Source organism: Sminthopsis crassicaudata, chromosome 1 (assembly GCF_048593235.1).
Source record: "Sminthopsis crassicaudata isolate SCR6 chromosome 1, ASM4859323v1, whole genome shotgun sequence".
NCBI classification, from domain to species: domain Eukaryota; kingdom Metazoa; phylum Chordata; class Mammalia; order Dasyuromorphia; family Dasyuridae; genus Sminthopsis; species Sminthopsis crassicaudata.
Genome location: NC_133617.1, coordinates 8,472,464 through 8,486,712, shown reverse-complemented (window position 1 = coordinate 8,486,712; position 14,249 = coordinate 8,472,464). Strand labels below are relative to the sequence as shown.

General features: G+C 48.0%; 1 protein-coding gene across 4 annotated transcripts in view; it reads right to left on the bottom strand.

Moving 5' to 3' along the window:
- MED15 (mediator complex subunit 15) overlaps positions 1-14,070 on the bottom strand; it is an 82,566-nt gene extending 68,496 nt beyond the window's left edge. For 2 of the 4 annotated variants that reach the window (XM_074291818.1, XM_074291837.1), the window contains exon 1: positions 13,889-14,069. In XM_074291818.1, the coding sequence (XP_074147919.1) occupies positions 13,889-13,956 (68 nt within the window). In that variant the 5' untranslated portion in view covers positions 13,957-14,069. Of the gene's footprint in view, positions 1-13,888 lie in introns of all 4 variants that reach the window. The other 2 variants (XM_074291827.1, XM_074291857.1) reach the window with 2 other exon arrangements.
- Positions 14,071-14,249: the final 179 nt, after the last annotated feature.

Below are 14,249 nucleotides of genomic sequence, written 5' to 3'. Positions count from 1 at the left end.
GTAAATTAAGACAATTCTGAGGTACCTCTCAGATTGGTTAAGATAATGACAAATGTTGGAGGGGATGTGGGAAAATTGGGACACTAATACATTTTTGGTGGAATTGTGAAATGATCCGACCATTCTGGAAGGCAATCTGGAACCTTGCCCAAAGAACTATAATACTATGCATACCCTGATTCAGCAGTTTCTCTTATAAGAGAGATTGTATCTCAAAGAGATCATAAAAAAAAGCATCCACATGTGAAAAATGTTTGTCACAGCTCTTTTCAGGTAAAGAATTGGAAAATGAGTAAATGCCTATCAATTGGGGAATGGCTGAATAAGTTCTGGTATACAAAAGTAATGGAATATTATTGTTCTATAAAAGATGATGGACAGATTTTAGGAAGGTCTGGGAGGATTTGCATGAACTGATGCTGAGTGAAACAAGCAGAACCGGGGAAAACATTGTAAAAACAAGATTATGTGATGATACACTTGGTTCTTCTCAGAGGTTCTGTGATCCAAGGAAATCCCAATAAACTTTGGTTGGAAAATGCCATCCGAAGCTAGAGAGAGAACTATGGAGACTGACTGTAAATCAACACAGGCTAGTCACTAGTTTTTTCTTTTGTAGTTTTTCCCTTTTGTTCTGATTTTTCTCTCCCAACATGATTCCTATGGAGACACATAAAAAATGAATGTATATGTATAATCAAAAAAAAGGTGTTGTTTTCTATATAACTGGGGAAAAGTTAAAAAAAAAAAAAGACATCTATAAAACGAGGAGCTTGAACTCGATGCGCTTTTTAAGGATCCTTCTACCTCAAAATCAATGATGCCGTAACTTGATGTTGAGCCCCAACAGTTTATATGATGACCAAAAGGCCAAAGGAAACACCCCTGAAAGAGCTGAGAAGAGGTGAACTGCATCTCATTCTTTACTACGCTGCTCGTAGATGTGCAATACATACACATCTGCTATCAGATTGTGGGGAGCGAGGGAAGAGAAGGAATAAGCATTTATTAATCACAATGTGCCAGGCATTGTGCTAAGCAATTTGTAGTTATAATCTCATTTGATATTCCTCATAATCCTGGGAGCATAATCCTGCTATTATTATCCCTATTTTACAGGAAACTGAGGCAAACTGGATAAAGTGACTTGCCCAGAGTCATATAGCTAGTAAGTGTCTGTGTCCAGATTTAATGACTCTCCCTGACTTGAGGTCCCCTCTCTGTCTAGTATGAGCTGCCAAAAAAGATTTTACAATTCTGAGAAATGCCGTGACCAAGGGGGACTTTGGAGGACTGAGAGGAAAGCAGATCTCTCACTTCTCACTGGAGATTCGGGAAAGAAAACGGACCATTTTAAAGGAAAAAGGGGGGACAATCATTCCTGGGGCTTTGTGCTCCATTGGGAGGCCAGGACAATGAAAGAAGTCTGGGCCACGGGAATCCTCCTTTGAAGCTTCACTGGGAAGCAGCAAAGTGCTAGAGAGCCGGCCTGCCCCCAAGAAGTGTCAGAGAGGGAGCAGAAGCCCCAGAGAAGCAGGGGTGACCCAGCAAAAGTCCAGCCCAGGAGTGTCAGAATACCGGGGAGCCCCCTGACAGTGGCTGATTCAACCCAGAATGGATCTCCTCTTGTGAGAGGATGATACAAGGAGACTGAGAGGCCGTTGCATCCTCTGACCTTTCTGACTGAGGGACCGTTGTGTTGTCTGACCTCTTTCCTCTTCCCTCTGCCTCCAATGTGTCTCATTCCCAGTCTGCAACACCCATGTTGGCAAAGGCTGCCCTGCAACTCCTTCAGATGTTATGCCCCAAGATGCTCTTGGAGAACTGACCTGCCCCTAACAAAGGAGACTGAGAATGGTCAGTGAGACAGGAGGAAGCCAGAGAGAGAAGTCTCATGGAAAAGAGGTTGGCTGACACCGTGTCAAAGGTTGCAGAAAGGTCAAAGAGGTTGGGGGGTGGGAGAAGGACATTTAATTGAGCAGATAAGGGGTCATTAGGAATTTTGGAGAGAGGCTGGAAGCCAGTCTTAGAGAGTTAAGAAGAGAGTGAGAGGGAAAAGGAGCCAGTTCAATCCACATTAGGCACCTACCACACAGGCACAAGGCCCCTTAAGGGATCACAGGTCCAGAAGAGATCTCTGAGATCACGCCCTCACTTTACAGATGAGAAAACTGAGGCTTGAGATTACATGACCCGTCCAAGGTCACAAATCAGTCTCAGAGGAAGCACTTGAACCTCATCCTGCATCATAGCTTTGCCTCAGCTTAATTAAGAAATATCCACTTATTAAGCATCTCCCAGGGACACCAAGTCAGAATGGCCCCGGGCCCTCTGAGCTGATGCTCTCCTCCCAGCTCCTAGGGCAAGTGAGCACCAGCCCATCCCAGGACCCCCCACCCCCAGCCACTCTGCCTCCTCCAACTTTTTCCTTCATCATTAGAATAAAAATTTCTCGAAGTGTACTAAGAGCAAGGATTCTCTCTTAGGCTCCCCAGGGCTCAGCCCAGAGAACAGATTTCCCATTAGTCCACTCTCACAATAGCCAACATTCCTACATAAGTGCCAAGGTTTCTAAAGCATGGATCACACCCCATTTTAAAACAACTTGGGAACAAAATATTGTTCTGTCCTTTTTTGCCCAAGAAAAAACAAATTCAGAAGCCAAATGACTTGGCCTAAGTCCCAAGGGGGCCCCTTCCAAGATCCTTGCTTTCAGTGGCCCCTGGATCCCCAGACATGAGTGGGAGGGAAGCAGCAACACAGGGGCTCTTCTGGCTTCCTCCCCTCCTGCCTCCCACATCTGACAAAGCCAACGGGTCTCGAAATAATGCTTTTAAATGCAGAAAATCGAATACACAGGACTACAAATGAAATTAAGCACGCTGAAATGTAGTTACTAAAAAGGTTTTTCTTTTAAAGTTTACAAACCTCAGGATAAAAATCCCTGATCAAATGTGGGGGGAAAAAAAAAAAGCACCTGAGACTTGAAGGAATGAGGGACGGCCCCAGAGTAAAGAAGGAGATACATACAAGAGATGTGAGATTAGTAACCAAGGATGGGGTGGGAGGGGCAGAGTCAAGAAAATGGCAACTCAAGAACAACTGGGAAATCGGCAAGGGAGGAAAGGTTTGGGGGAGCGAGGAGGTCAGTTCGGAACAGGCTGAATGTAACACAGAACATCCAGATAGAGATGTTTAGTAGCAAGGAGAGAAGCAAGAAAGGAGGCCGGGAGAGAGAGGTTAGGGCTATATAAATAGACCAGACAGTCATCGGTATAAAGATAATAACTGAATTCATGGAAGCTTATGAGATCACCAGAGAAGAAGGCCCAGGAGAGAGTACTTGGGGCCATCCAAGGTTAATGGGTTTGATCTGGATGAAAAGAAAAATCCAGCAAAAGAGAGTAAGGAAAACAGGTCAGAGAGTATAGGAGAACCAGGAGGGAGTCGTGTCAGAAACACCCAGAAAAACATCCAAAAGAGGGTGATGGATGGCGTCCAAAGCTGCAGGAATCAAGATGGATGAGGACTGAAAAAAGGCCTTAAGATGAAGCGACTAACGAAGTCACCGGCAAAATAGCAGGGCAGTTCCAGCAGCTGGATGAGTGGTCAGAAGCCAGACTGCAGAGTTAAGAAGAGAATGAGGGAAAAGGAGGTGGAGGATTTCTCCTTTACCCCTGAGAGGGTGGGGATCTAGCAAGACAGCCATTAGCGGTGGGTGGATGAGCGCATGGCTTTCTGAGGATCAGAGATGTGGGCAGGTTTGGGGGCAGCAGGGAGGCAGCCAGCAGGCAGGGAAAGATTAGTAAGAAAGAAGGATGATGGCGGAGGCAATGTGCGGGAGAAGATGGCACAGAGTGGGATCACTTGTGCAGGTAGACAGGCTTGCCACCTGTTCACGTGATTTCGGGAAAGGAGGTAAAAAGAGGGATCTCTCACTGAGTGGTCTCAACTTTGTCAGTGAAATGAGGCCGGGCTCTCAGCTGAGAGGGTGGGAGAAGGGGAGCCACTGGAGAGCTGAAGAGGGCTGAAAAGGGCCACTCCTGGAGGATGGGAGGGAGAGTGTGTCACCTACAGAGGAAAGGATAAATAGACTGTCCTGCTGGAGGGCCCAGTTCAGAATATGTCACAAATCTGCAGTGACTGGATTCCCCATTTTCTGCTCTGCTCAGCAGCATGTGAGCAAGTTCAAAGGCAGTAGAGGGTGGGAGGGATCCATGGCTGAGGCTCAATAGGGCAAAGCCAGCAGGATAAGGGGGTAAGGGACTCAAGAGAAGAGAACAGTGTAGCATTGAACTGATTTAGCAAGGGATCAGGATGGGGAAGGGTGTAGCCTCTGAGCAGTGATGGCCTAGGGGAAACCTGAGGGGTCACAAGATTAGGATCTGGGGCTGCAAAGCAGATGGAGAGGGGGATGACAGTGGGCTATGATCCAATAAAGGCATTTCAGAGTTCCTGAATACAGAAGTGGAACACTTGTGGCAATGCCACTGCCGTATGCAGCCTCAGCAAAATGGAGGTCATGAGAAGTAAGCTGAAGACTTGAGAGGTTAGGGTATCTAAGGGATTATCAGCATGAATTGCACAAGTCTCCTGATTTGAGGACAAGAGTTGGGGACGAGAAGTCTGGAACCAAGTTTTAAAATCTTCATCTGTACACCGATGGCATTGGACTGGATGGTGTTCCTTCCTCAAGACCTTAGAGTTCCCTCCCAGCTCAAGAACTATGATTGTACCTCTGAACGGGTTAGTTTTTCTTTTTTTTTTTCCATATTTTTAAAATTAATTTTATAATTATAACATTTTTTGACAGTACATATGCATAGGTAATTTTTTAGGGTTATTTTTTCCAACGAACTCTCACAAAGTGATCATTTAAAAAACCGATTCCCTGCCCTTTAAGCAGTCTTCACTCATCTGAAGTTACAACTCTACATTCTTGCAACATTTTAGACCTGGACTCCACAAACTATGGCCTGGTTTTTATATGGCTCTGAGCAAAGAATGGTTCTTATATTTTTAAATACAATAAAACTATTTTAAAAGGTTCAAAAATATTTTAGCTCACAGGGCACCAGAAAAACAGGCAGCAGACCCTCGGAGCCCTGTTCTAAACTATGTCTATCTTTACCAGCCCCTGCTTGCCCCCATTTCCCCACAGGACCCCCCTAGGCCCAAGCCAGCTACATATTGACAGAAATTCACATTCTTCTACATTTACTGTGATTGTATTTTGGGAAACATTCCCCAGTTACATCTTAATCTGCCCCAAGCTGCTTGTGAGTTTGCTACCTCTGCTCCTAGTGGCAGAAGTTCATCCCCTCATTTGTGGAAAATGCTTTAAATGCAGAAAATCTCGCTCTCGTGATTGAGGGAGGGCCAATGTGCCCAACTAACTCTATCTGTCAATGGGCTCCAGGCCAAACACGGAAAGTGCTTCAGCCTCTCATCCCTTCCAACCCTCCACACTTTGCTGTCTGCATGTTGTCACGTGAATGAATGACAAAGAACTAAGTCCCAGACAGGCCTGCTCCTAGACAAAATAAATAGAGGGAAAACTCACTTGTTTAAGCCGAGGGTCCCCTCCCCTCTTACTTTGACCACAGTAATCAAGCATTTTCATTGCTTCTAGAAAGGACATATCAGCCAAATTTCCTTTGACTACACGCACTGGCTGGCCACCCCTCTGCACTGGATAGCATCTCTCCCTATTTCAAGGGTCCTTAACCTTTTTGGTGCTCTGGCTCACTTTGGCCAGCCCCTCAACTATAAAGTGGGTATAACAGCATCTGTCTCTCCAGGGCTGTTATGATGATAAAATGAGATAATGTTTATAAAGTGCTTTGTATACCTTAAAGAGCTCTATAATTGCTAGCTATTACTAGAATGTTTTAAAATGCACAAAACAAAGCACAAAGGGTTACCAAGAAAACCTACTGTATTGAAATACAGTTATCAGGATTTAAAAAACAAAAACAAGTTCAGAGACTCAATGTTAAAAACCCCTGCCCTATCAGAATGGAAGCTCCCTGAGGGAAGGAGCTATCTCTCATTTGACTGTTAAGGAATGTTAAGAGGTCCCTAGAACTTGTTTTTTAAGTTGACAAAATTTCCAGAAACACTGGACTCAGAGTTATATAGGAGGCCCCGAATGTGTCAAGGATGAAGGTCAAATCCTCCACCTCCCATCCGCCCCAGCTGACATAATGTGTAGTTTCCATCCCAAACTGGACTTCTTGTGTGTCTTTAGAAGTCAAGATAGGCAGCAAGCAGTCAGTCTGCACTAGACTGGGAAACTGTGCAAGTGCAGCTGCCACCCTTGTACACAAACAGATCCTCTCATCTTTTTTTTTTTTTTTTTTTTTTTTTTTTGAGGCTGGGGTTAAGTGACTTGCCCAGGGTCAAACAGCTAGGAAGTGTTAAGTGTCTGAGACCAGATTTGAACTCGGGTCCTCCTGAATTCAGGGCTGGTGCTCTATCCACTGCACCACCTAGCTGCCCCCCTCTCATCTTTTTAATCTAGCAGCTGCCCAGGGAAAAGAACTGGCTCTTGTCGTGCCCTTACTCGTCCCTTTTTCCTACCTTTACTTCACTTTCCTCCTCCCGGGGCCATGCCCTTTTAGGGGGAGATTTCCCATATCTCCTCCTGCTTTGTGCCACTGTTATAAAAATGCAGACTTCCGTATGAACTGTGAACTCTTTGGGTTCCACATGCACTTTCACTTCTCCTCTAACAAATCTGGTTCTCCCTCACATTTCATGTAGTTGTCTGCTGACACACTCTGCATCCTTAGCCCTCAGGTCAATGGCTGGCACAGAAAGTAAGCACACAACTTATGACTTCCTCTTCCTTTCAGGAGACCCCTGTACAGCATAGTCTCTTGCCTGACATTTACGGTTCTTTGGTTCCAGAGAGGCTGCTCACTGTACTAGTGGCCAGCTCCAGTCTCCTAGAGGTAACATTGGGCACCAATGGGCACAAACTCCAGAGTTCTGAGCACCTATCATGTCACATGCCTGCCATTCAAGTATCAGCCACACTGTGCCCACCGCCTGTGAAGACCACTGATTAAAGCATGGAAGATGTACAATCTCCAAGGGAAGAAGGAGGTAGCACCATGTGAATTACAGGTCCAATCTGAGGTCAGAGGGGAGACCTTCCTGTTCAAGTTCCACTACTTAATTAATGCCTGTGTGATCATGGCTCTATTTCCTCTTCTGCAAACCAAAGAGTCCGAACTACCTCATAATAATTCTAAAACTTTTACATTTCTAATGTTGCAAACGCTGACAGATACAGCCCAGATAAACATCTTTTGTGGGGGGGAATGAGTACTCAATAATTTTTAAGAGAGTAAAAGGATGTTAGGAGCAGAAAGGTTGAAAATGTCTTATATTAAGCCAAGTCCCTTCTAGCTTTAAATCCCATGACCAAGGACATCACAGTACTTTGGCAGTTTAGCTGTCTAAGCCAGAGGCTGGCAAATTTTTTCTGTACATGACCAGATAGTAACCATGTTAGGCTTTGTGGGACAATAGTAAAATTGAAAAAGTTATGTAGATACTTAAATTTCTATAAAATTTTTATTGACAAAATTCAAAATGTAATTGAGTACATTTTTTATAGTATAGGCCTAGTAGTCATAGAAAAAGTAATATTTTGCTTAACTGGGGTTCAAAATTAGCGGTCCTGATCAAAATCAAATACAAATGTTTTTCTGTTAATGCTGATCTGTAATGAGCTTCTTTATAGATTTCATCTTTGAAAATGTCTTTTCACAGATAGGTATTGCCATATACTGCTATTCATACGAGAGCCTATGATTTTAATTGAGTATATTCATTGCTTACGAGGCACTTCTAGAATTCCCTTAGATTCTGCCTTTTGACAAATTACATTAGAGATTAATGACTTCCAATGGAAGATCAGGTGAAAGCTCCTTAATGGCATCATTAAAATGGATTTTGAAATGACTTCTTTTTGCATCTGGATTAAGAAAACACTGCCAGAAAACCGATTCCCCCCCACCCCCCCAAAATTGTATAACAATAGGGAATTCTTGTTTTCATCATTAGCAACAGGGAAAGTGTACAATCATATCTCAATATTACTTGTGATTCAAGCAATGTTTGCTGTTGTTGAAACTGGGTTTACTGCAGTACAAGTTTTGTAGCCAAGTGCTATTTTGCCTTGTAATTTTAGGCAAATTCATTAAGAAGCATGATCAACTCTGCAGCAAAAGCTAATTCCCACAGCCATTCAGTGTTTTTGATAAATAGTTCAGGGCTATTCTCCTTCAGAAAAGTGTCAATCTTGGCTCTGAGCACAAAAAACTTTCCCTCTTCTAGTTCTGAGGAGATCAGTAATGCAATTAAAGAAAATCCATGTGCTTTTCTTCTTTTCCCCAAGCCCTAGTGTTTTCCCCTTTTTTGTGTATTTTCTACTAGATTTGAAAAGAGACTGATTTTGCATCGGAATTTCAGTGAAAGATGATAAATAAAATTAACAGGGATTAAGTACAGCAGGGGATATCAAAGAAGTAGTGGACGTGGGGCTTCTTATCAAGAAGTTGATAATTTTGTTAGATAACAAAATGTTTAGAAATGTTAGATACAGAGCAAGATAGTAAAATGGGAGTGTTTAAAAATCAGCTTCCATTAGCTAATAATTAATGTGCAACAAGAAAATGGTATTTACACACATATATTGTATCTAGGTTATATTGTAACACATGTAAAATGTATGGGATTACCTGCCATCGGGGGGAGGGAGTGGAGGGAGAGAGGGGATAATTTGGAAAAATGAATAAAAAAAAAAAAAAATCAGCTTCCATTAGTGCTCATTTGTTTGCTTTTAATTACAATGCCTTTTGGCTCTTGTTTTAGAATTTGGGAATTTAATTCCAGAACAATCAAGTATGTTTTTAAGGACCTTAATAAAAGTTGTGAATTTGTGCCTCAAAAATAAAAAGAAAAATAAAATATGTGGCAATATATATAGCACTCAAAATGCTATGGCGTTATACCTGCATCCTTGCCATTTAGTGTTTTACAGGTGTCCTGAGCATCTAGAGCGTCAACAGGGATGGCTTTGGTAGTAACGACCTCATTTTGCTCAAGAAAAAGCAGCCCAGGACAACACAAATTAGTTAGTGTGGTTGTGTTCTGGTAAAAACTTTGTGAGTGTTAAATTTCACATAATTTTCAGGGATCACAAAATATTCTTCTTCTTTTTTGAGTCCCCTCCCCCCAACCATTTAAAACTGTGAAAACCATCAGCCAAGGGCTGCTGGCTTAATATGTGCCTCTCAGCCAGTGTGTGTGTGTGAGAGAGAGAGAGAGACAGAGACAGAGACAGAGAGAAGATAAGGAGATGTGAATGCTGGTGAGCGCTGAACTGGTCCAACCACTCTGGGGAACAATGTGAAACTCTGCCCCAAAGTTATTATAAAACTACACATACCCTTTGACCCAGAAATATCACTACTATGTTTGTATCCCAACGAGATAAAAAACCAAAAAAGGAAAGGGACTTATATGCACAAAAACATTTCTAGGAGCTCTTTTCCTGGGGGCAATGAATTGGAAGAGCTGCCCCCTCAAATGGGGCAGGGCTAAACAACTTATGGCATCTGACTGAAACGGAATACCATCAGGCTTTAAGAAATGACCAGTAGGATGTTTTCAGAAAAAGCTGGGAAGACGTATGTGAATTGAAGTGAGCAGAACCGGGAGAACACTGTGCCCAGGAACAGCAATGTTGTGAGATGAACAGCTGTGAATGACTTGGCTATTCTCCCCAATACGATGATCCAACACTGTAACGAGCTGTCGTCTCCAGAAGCTGCTGGATCGCTCTCTGGGAAGAGATCTGCTGTGTCTACTCAAATCTCTCAGACAGATTCTTCTTCCTGTAACGAACCGTTGTCTCCAGGCAGTTGCTGTTAACTCTTGTCCAAAGAAGTGACTTCCCTTCCTGCAGAGAGCCCCGTCAAGCCTGATGCAATTCAGAGTCTTCTTCTTTCTCTGAGAGTCCTCTCTTTTATTCTCCCAGAGAATGGGCGTGGGATAATGCAAGGGCTTCTGGGAAGAACCACCCCAGCCAATGAGCTTGCCCCCTCTATCAAGTCAACCTGAGTTCTCACCTTGTAATTGTCCAGAAAACCTCAGTTCTCACTTAGTAATCCTAACACAACACAGTTCTGAAGAACTCATGATAAAAAAGGCTCTGCACCCCAGAGAAAGAACTGACGCGAGTCTGAATGCGAACTGAAGCAGACTTTTTTTTAAACTTTTTCTTTTTCTGATCTGTGTTTTCTTCACAACATGACTAATATAGAAACATGGTTTGCATGACTGCACATGTATAACCTACATAAAATTGCTTGCTTTCTCTCTGAAGGGGAACAGAGGGATGGAATATGAAACTAAAACATTTTTAAAATGAATGTTAAAACTTTCTTTTACATGTCATTGGGACAAAATATTTTTAGGAGTATGAGAGATGTGGCCTGGACACCTAACCCGTCAGAAGCAGTTTCCCTGTCAATAAGAGAGTGTGCGACAAGCATTCTCTGCTTCCCCAGATTGGTGAGACAGGAGAGCTGGCGTGTCCTAACACTGGAAGGGATGACCGATGTGGAGCACCCATAATTATCACCGCCTACACGTGGAGAAGCAAATTAAAGTGTGCAAAATCCTTTCTGTGGGGGTGGATAGTGCAAGCCTCATTCTCATCCCGATTTCCCTTTCCAGCCTCATCTCCACCGCAGGTATTTGTCCAGGACCTCTCTGCTCCAGGCACAAGCCATACTGAGGCAGAAGCAGCAGACCCCGGCCTCAGGGTCAGGTAGACCTTCTAAGGGGGAAACCATTTCCATCCTCCGAGGGCAGGATGCCTTCAGGAGGCTGGACCAGCAATCTGCTCCCGGCATCCCACAAGTTCTGAGCCAAATAGGCCTTTAGAATCCCTAGTCATTCCAGACAGTTCAAAGTCCCGCAGCTACCTAGCGGCAAAATACCTCACGATCCTTTGGGACTTTTAAATTCTTCATATGACTCTCTTGCTAGATTGTTAATTATGTGCTCTAGAGCAATCCTGTGGAAATGGGAACGAGAAATTGGGAATTCATTTCCTATTGACTTCTGCAGACTACGTCTTAATTTTCCATGTTAAAAACCTGAGGGAAAGAACATAACGGAGCCTAATGAGGCAACGCTTGAATGGAAGCAGTCACCCAATCACTGTCTTCAGGTATGTTCTGCTCTCAAAATCATTCCATTTTTAAGAGATTTATTAAGTCCCTGCGACACGCAGCCAGTTTCTCTGCAGCCCTCCAACGGCGCATCTCCAGCTGCCTTTTATCTCAAAGACATCTTAAACGCATCTAAACCCGAGCTCCTTCCCTTACTCCCTAAATCTACATCCCCATTTACTGTGGAGGGCGTCATAATCCTCCGGGCCCCCCAGGCTCAGCCCCAGCAGTCCCCCTGGACTCCTCACTCTCACCCCCAGATTCCACCTGCCACAAGGCCGGAGGTCTGTCTTCTCTCCCATCCCTACAATCCTCCCCTTGTCTCCTCTCTCCCGGCCGCTCTGGATCTGGAGCCCAGGCCCTGATAACTGCAGTAGCTGCGGGGGGAGGGAGGAGGGGCTGGGAAGGGAGAAGAGGTTCCACCTGGAGTCCCTTCCTTTCAGCCTAAAGCAGCCGTCTCACCCTGTCCCCTCAAAACTCAGACTCCAGTGACTTCTTTGTTGCCTCCACAAAATGCTTGTTTGGCATTCAAAGCCCTTCCTAAGCCAGCGTGAGCTCCCTTTCCCAGTCTTATCCCTACCTGACTCCCCCGCATGTACTCTCCAATCCGATGACTCTGGCTAACTCGTAACCGTGCTGGCGGACCAGAAACAAGCCCCTCCGCTCTCAGCTCCGGGCACTCTCTTTATCCTGCCCAGAGCCTGCTTTCTCTACATCTACTGCATGTCGCCTCTCCGCCATTAGACTGCGAGCTCCTTGAGGGCAGAGACCTTCTTTGGCCTCTCAGCCCAGCTGCTAGCTCATAGTAGGTGCTTAACAAATTTAGCACCGATTGACTGGAGATCTTGAAATAAGCCGGGGGCAGCTGGGTGGGCCAGTGGAGGGAGCACCAGCCCTGAAGTCAGGAGGACCCGAGTTCAAATCTGGTCTCAGACACGGAACACTTCCTGGCTGTGGGACCCTGACTGCCTCAGCAAAAAAAATAAACAAATAAAATAGGCCACAATACTGCCGGCGGGAGCTTGCTCTGCAGGCTTTGAAGGATTACCTTAGGGCTGGCTGTTACTGTTACAAAGTAAGCACAAAGGAGGCAGGAAGGACCAGTTCCCTTCTGAGGAGGCTCAGGGGAAGCCGTGGAGACCGTGCCTCAGTCGGCCCTTGGCAAAGCAAAAGGACTTCAAGGTGGGAGGAGGGGGGGGGGGGGAGGAGTGCGTTCCAGATAAAAAGGCAGAAGGCAGGAGGACAGCGAGGGAGCCTGGCTCCTGCATCTCCTGCCAGACACTGACCTAGGTGCTGAAGGTCTGGGAAAAGGATCCCCGGCTCCGCAACCCAGGGCGGGGAGGGCTCTCAGCAGCTCCCGGGCCAGGCCTGCCTTAAACAGGAGGAGGCCTCGAAGGCAGCTTCAGGGACAGGGAAAAAGCAGCTGCCCCGTGGGCTCCGTCACAGACGCCTTCCTCCCTGCTGCCTCCCGCTGCCCGACTCTGCACAGGGGGCGTCACGAGCCCCTCCTCCTGGGGACGAAGGCCCCGGCCTGCTGGGTCCGCCCCGTCACCGGCAGAGAAGGGGAGCAAGCTCCACCATGGCTCTCCCACTGCCTAACGCCTCCTGCTGAATGCCAGGTCAGGGGCACGAGTCACCGGGAGGGGAGCCGGGGCGAACCCGTGGGGTCACGGCCGGGACCCCTCGCCAGGCGCGGCCAGGGCACCAAGAGCGCTTCCTCCTCCCTAACCTGGCTGTGCTCCCGTGACTGGGAGAAACCTTCACCCTGCAAGATGCAGGCCACCTGAGACTCCTCAGGCGCCTGCCTCGGTCTCCTCCTGTGTAAAAGGGGAATAACCGCACCCGGGGTTTGTGAGGATGAAGCGGGACCCTCAGCCCGGTGCCGGCCGGGCAGCTGCCGTCCTCTCACCGCCTCGGCCCGGGTGACCCCTCCTCCCGCCCCGCCAGCTCTGTCCTGGCTCCCCGGTGAGTTTCCCTGACTGAGGGGCGGGCACCCGGCTCCACAGGGGTCCCCCTGGACCCTCGGAGCTCGCCCCACGTCGCCCGAGGCTGGATGGGCAGCCCCTCGGGAAGCCGGGCCCCGGATGAAGGGGGAGGCGGGGCTGGAGTCGAACCCAGAGCCGGCTTTCACGGGCCGGGAAGAACTGCAGAAAGGGCCCCCACAGGCCGGAAGGCCCCAGGGCCGGAGCCCCCCTCAGCAGCAGGAAGCAGGGCTCCGGGAGTGAGTGCCCCGGATCCCGGCGGCCGGTTCCCCCTTCCCACTCCCGGAGCTGAGCCGCATACGCCGGGCATGAGTCACGGCCGGGGGTGGAGCGGGAACAGGCCGGCCCTCGGTGCAGCTGTCTCCCCCCTCCGAGCCTTTGCCCAGCTCCGGCCTCCCCCGGCCGGACTTCCTGGAGCAAGGCGGACCTTCCCTTAGGGAGAGCTTCCATCCTCCCTCCAGCCGGCGCACGAGCCGCCCGCCTGACGGGGAAACTGAGGCCGGGGAGGGCCGGGCCGCGCCTCCGCGGCCCCTCCCCCTCCCGCCCCGCCCGGCCTCGGTTTCCTTTTCGGGACGGCGGCCCCGGGTCCGAGCCCCGCTGACAGACTGAGCCCGGAGAGCCCGGGCCGGCGCGGGCCGCGGCCCCACTCACATTTGGCTGACCAGCTTCTGGCGGAAGGAGGCGCTGCGCCAGTCGCTCTCCTGGCCCGAGACGTCCATGATCCGCGCCGGCCTCGGCTTCGCTCCCGCCTCTACCTCAGGCGCCGCCGCCGCCGCCGCCTCAGCGCCTCAGCCGCCGCTGGAAGCAGCCCGACCCGGAAGCCGTGGGGGCCGCGAGTGCGACCCGGAAGCGAAGGTGGAGCCGGGGCCCAAAGTGCGGCTGCGCGGCCCCCGCGGCATGCTGGGAAGTGGAGTCCCGGCTGCTGCAAGTGGGCGAAGCCGCCCGGCTCCTGCAGAGCGGGAGCGACGAGTCGGCGAAGTCCGAGCCCGAGCCTCCCACCCCCGGGAGGGGC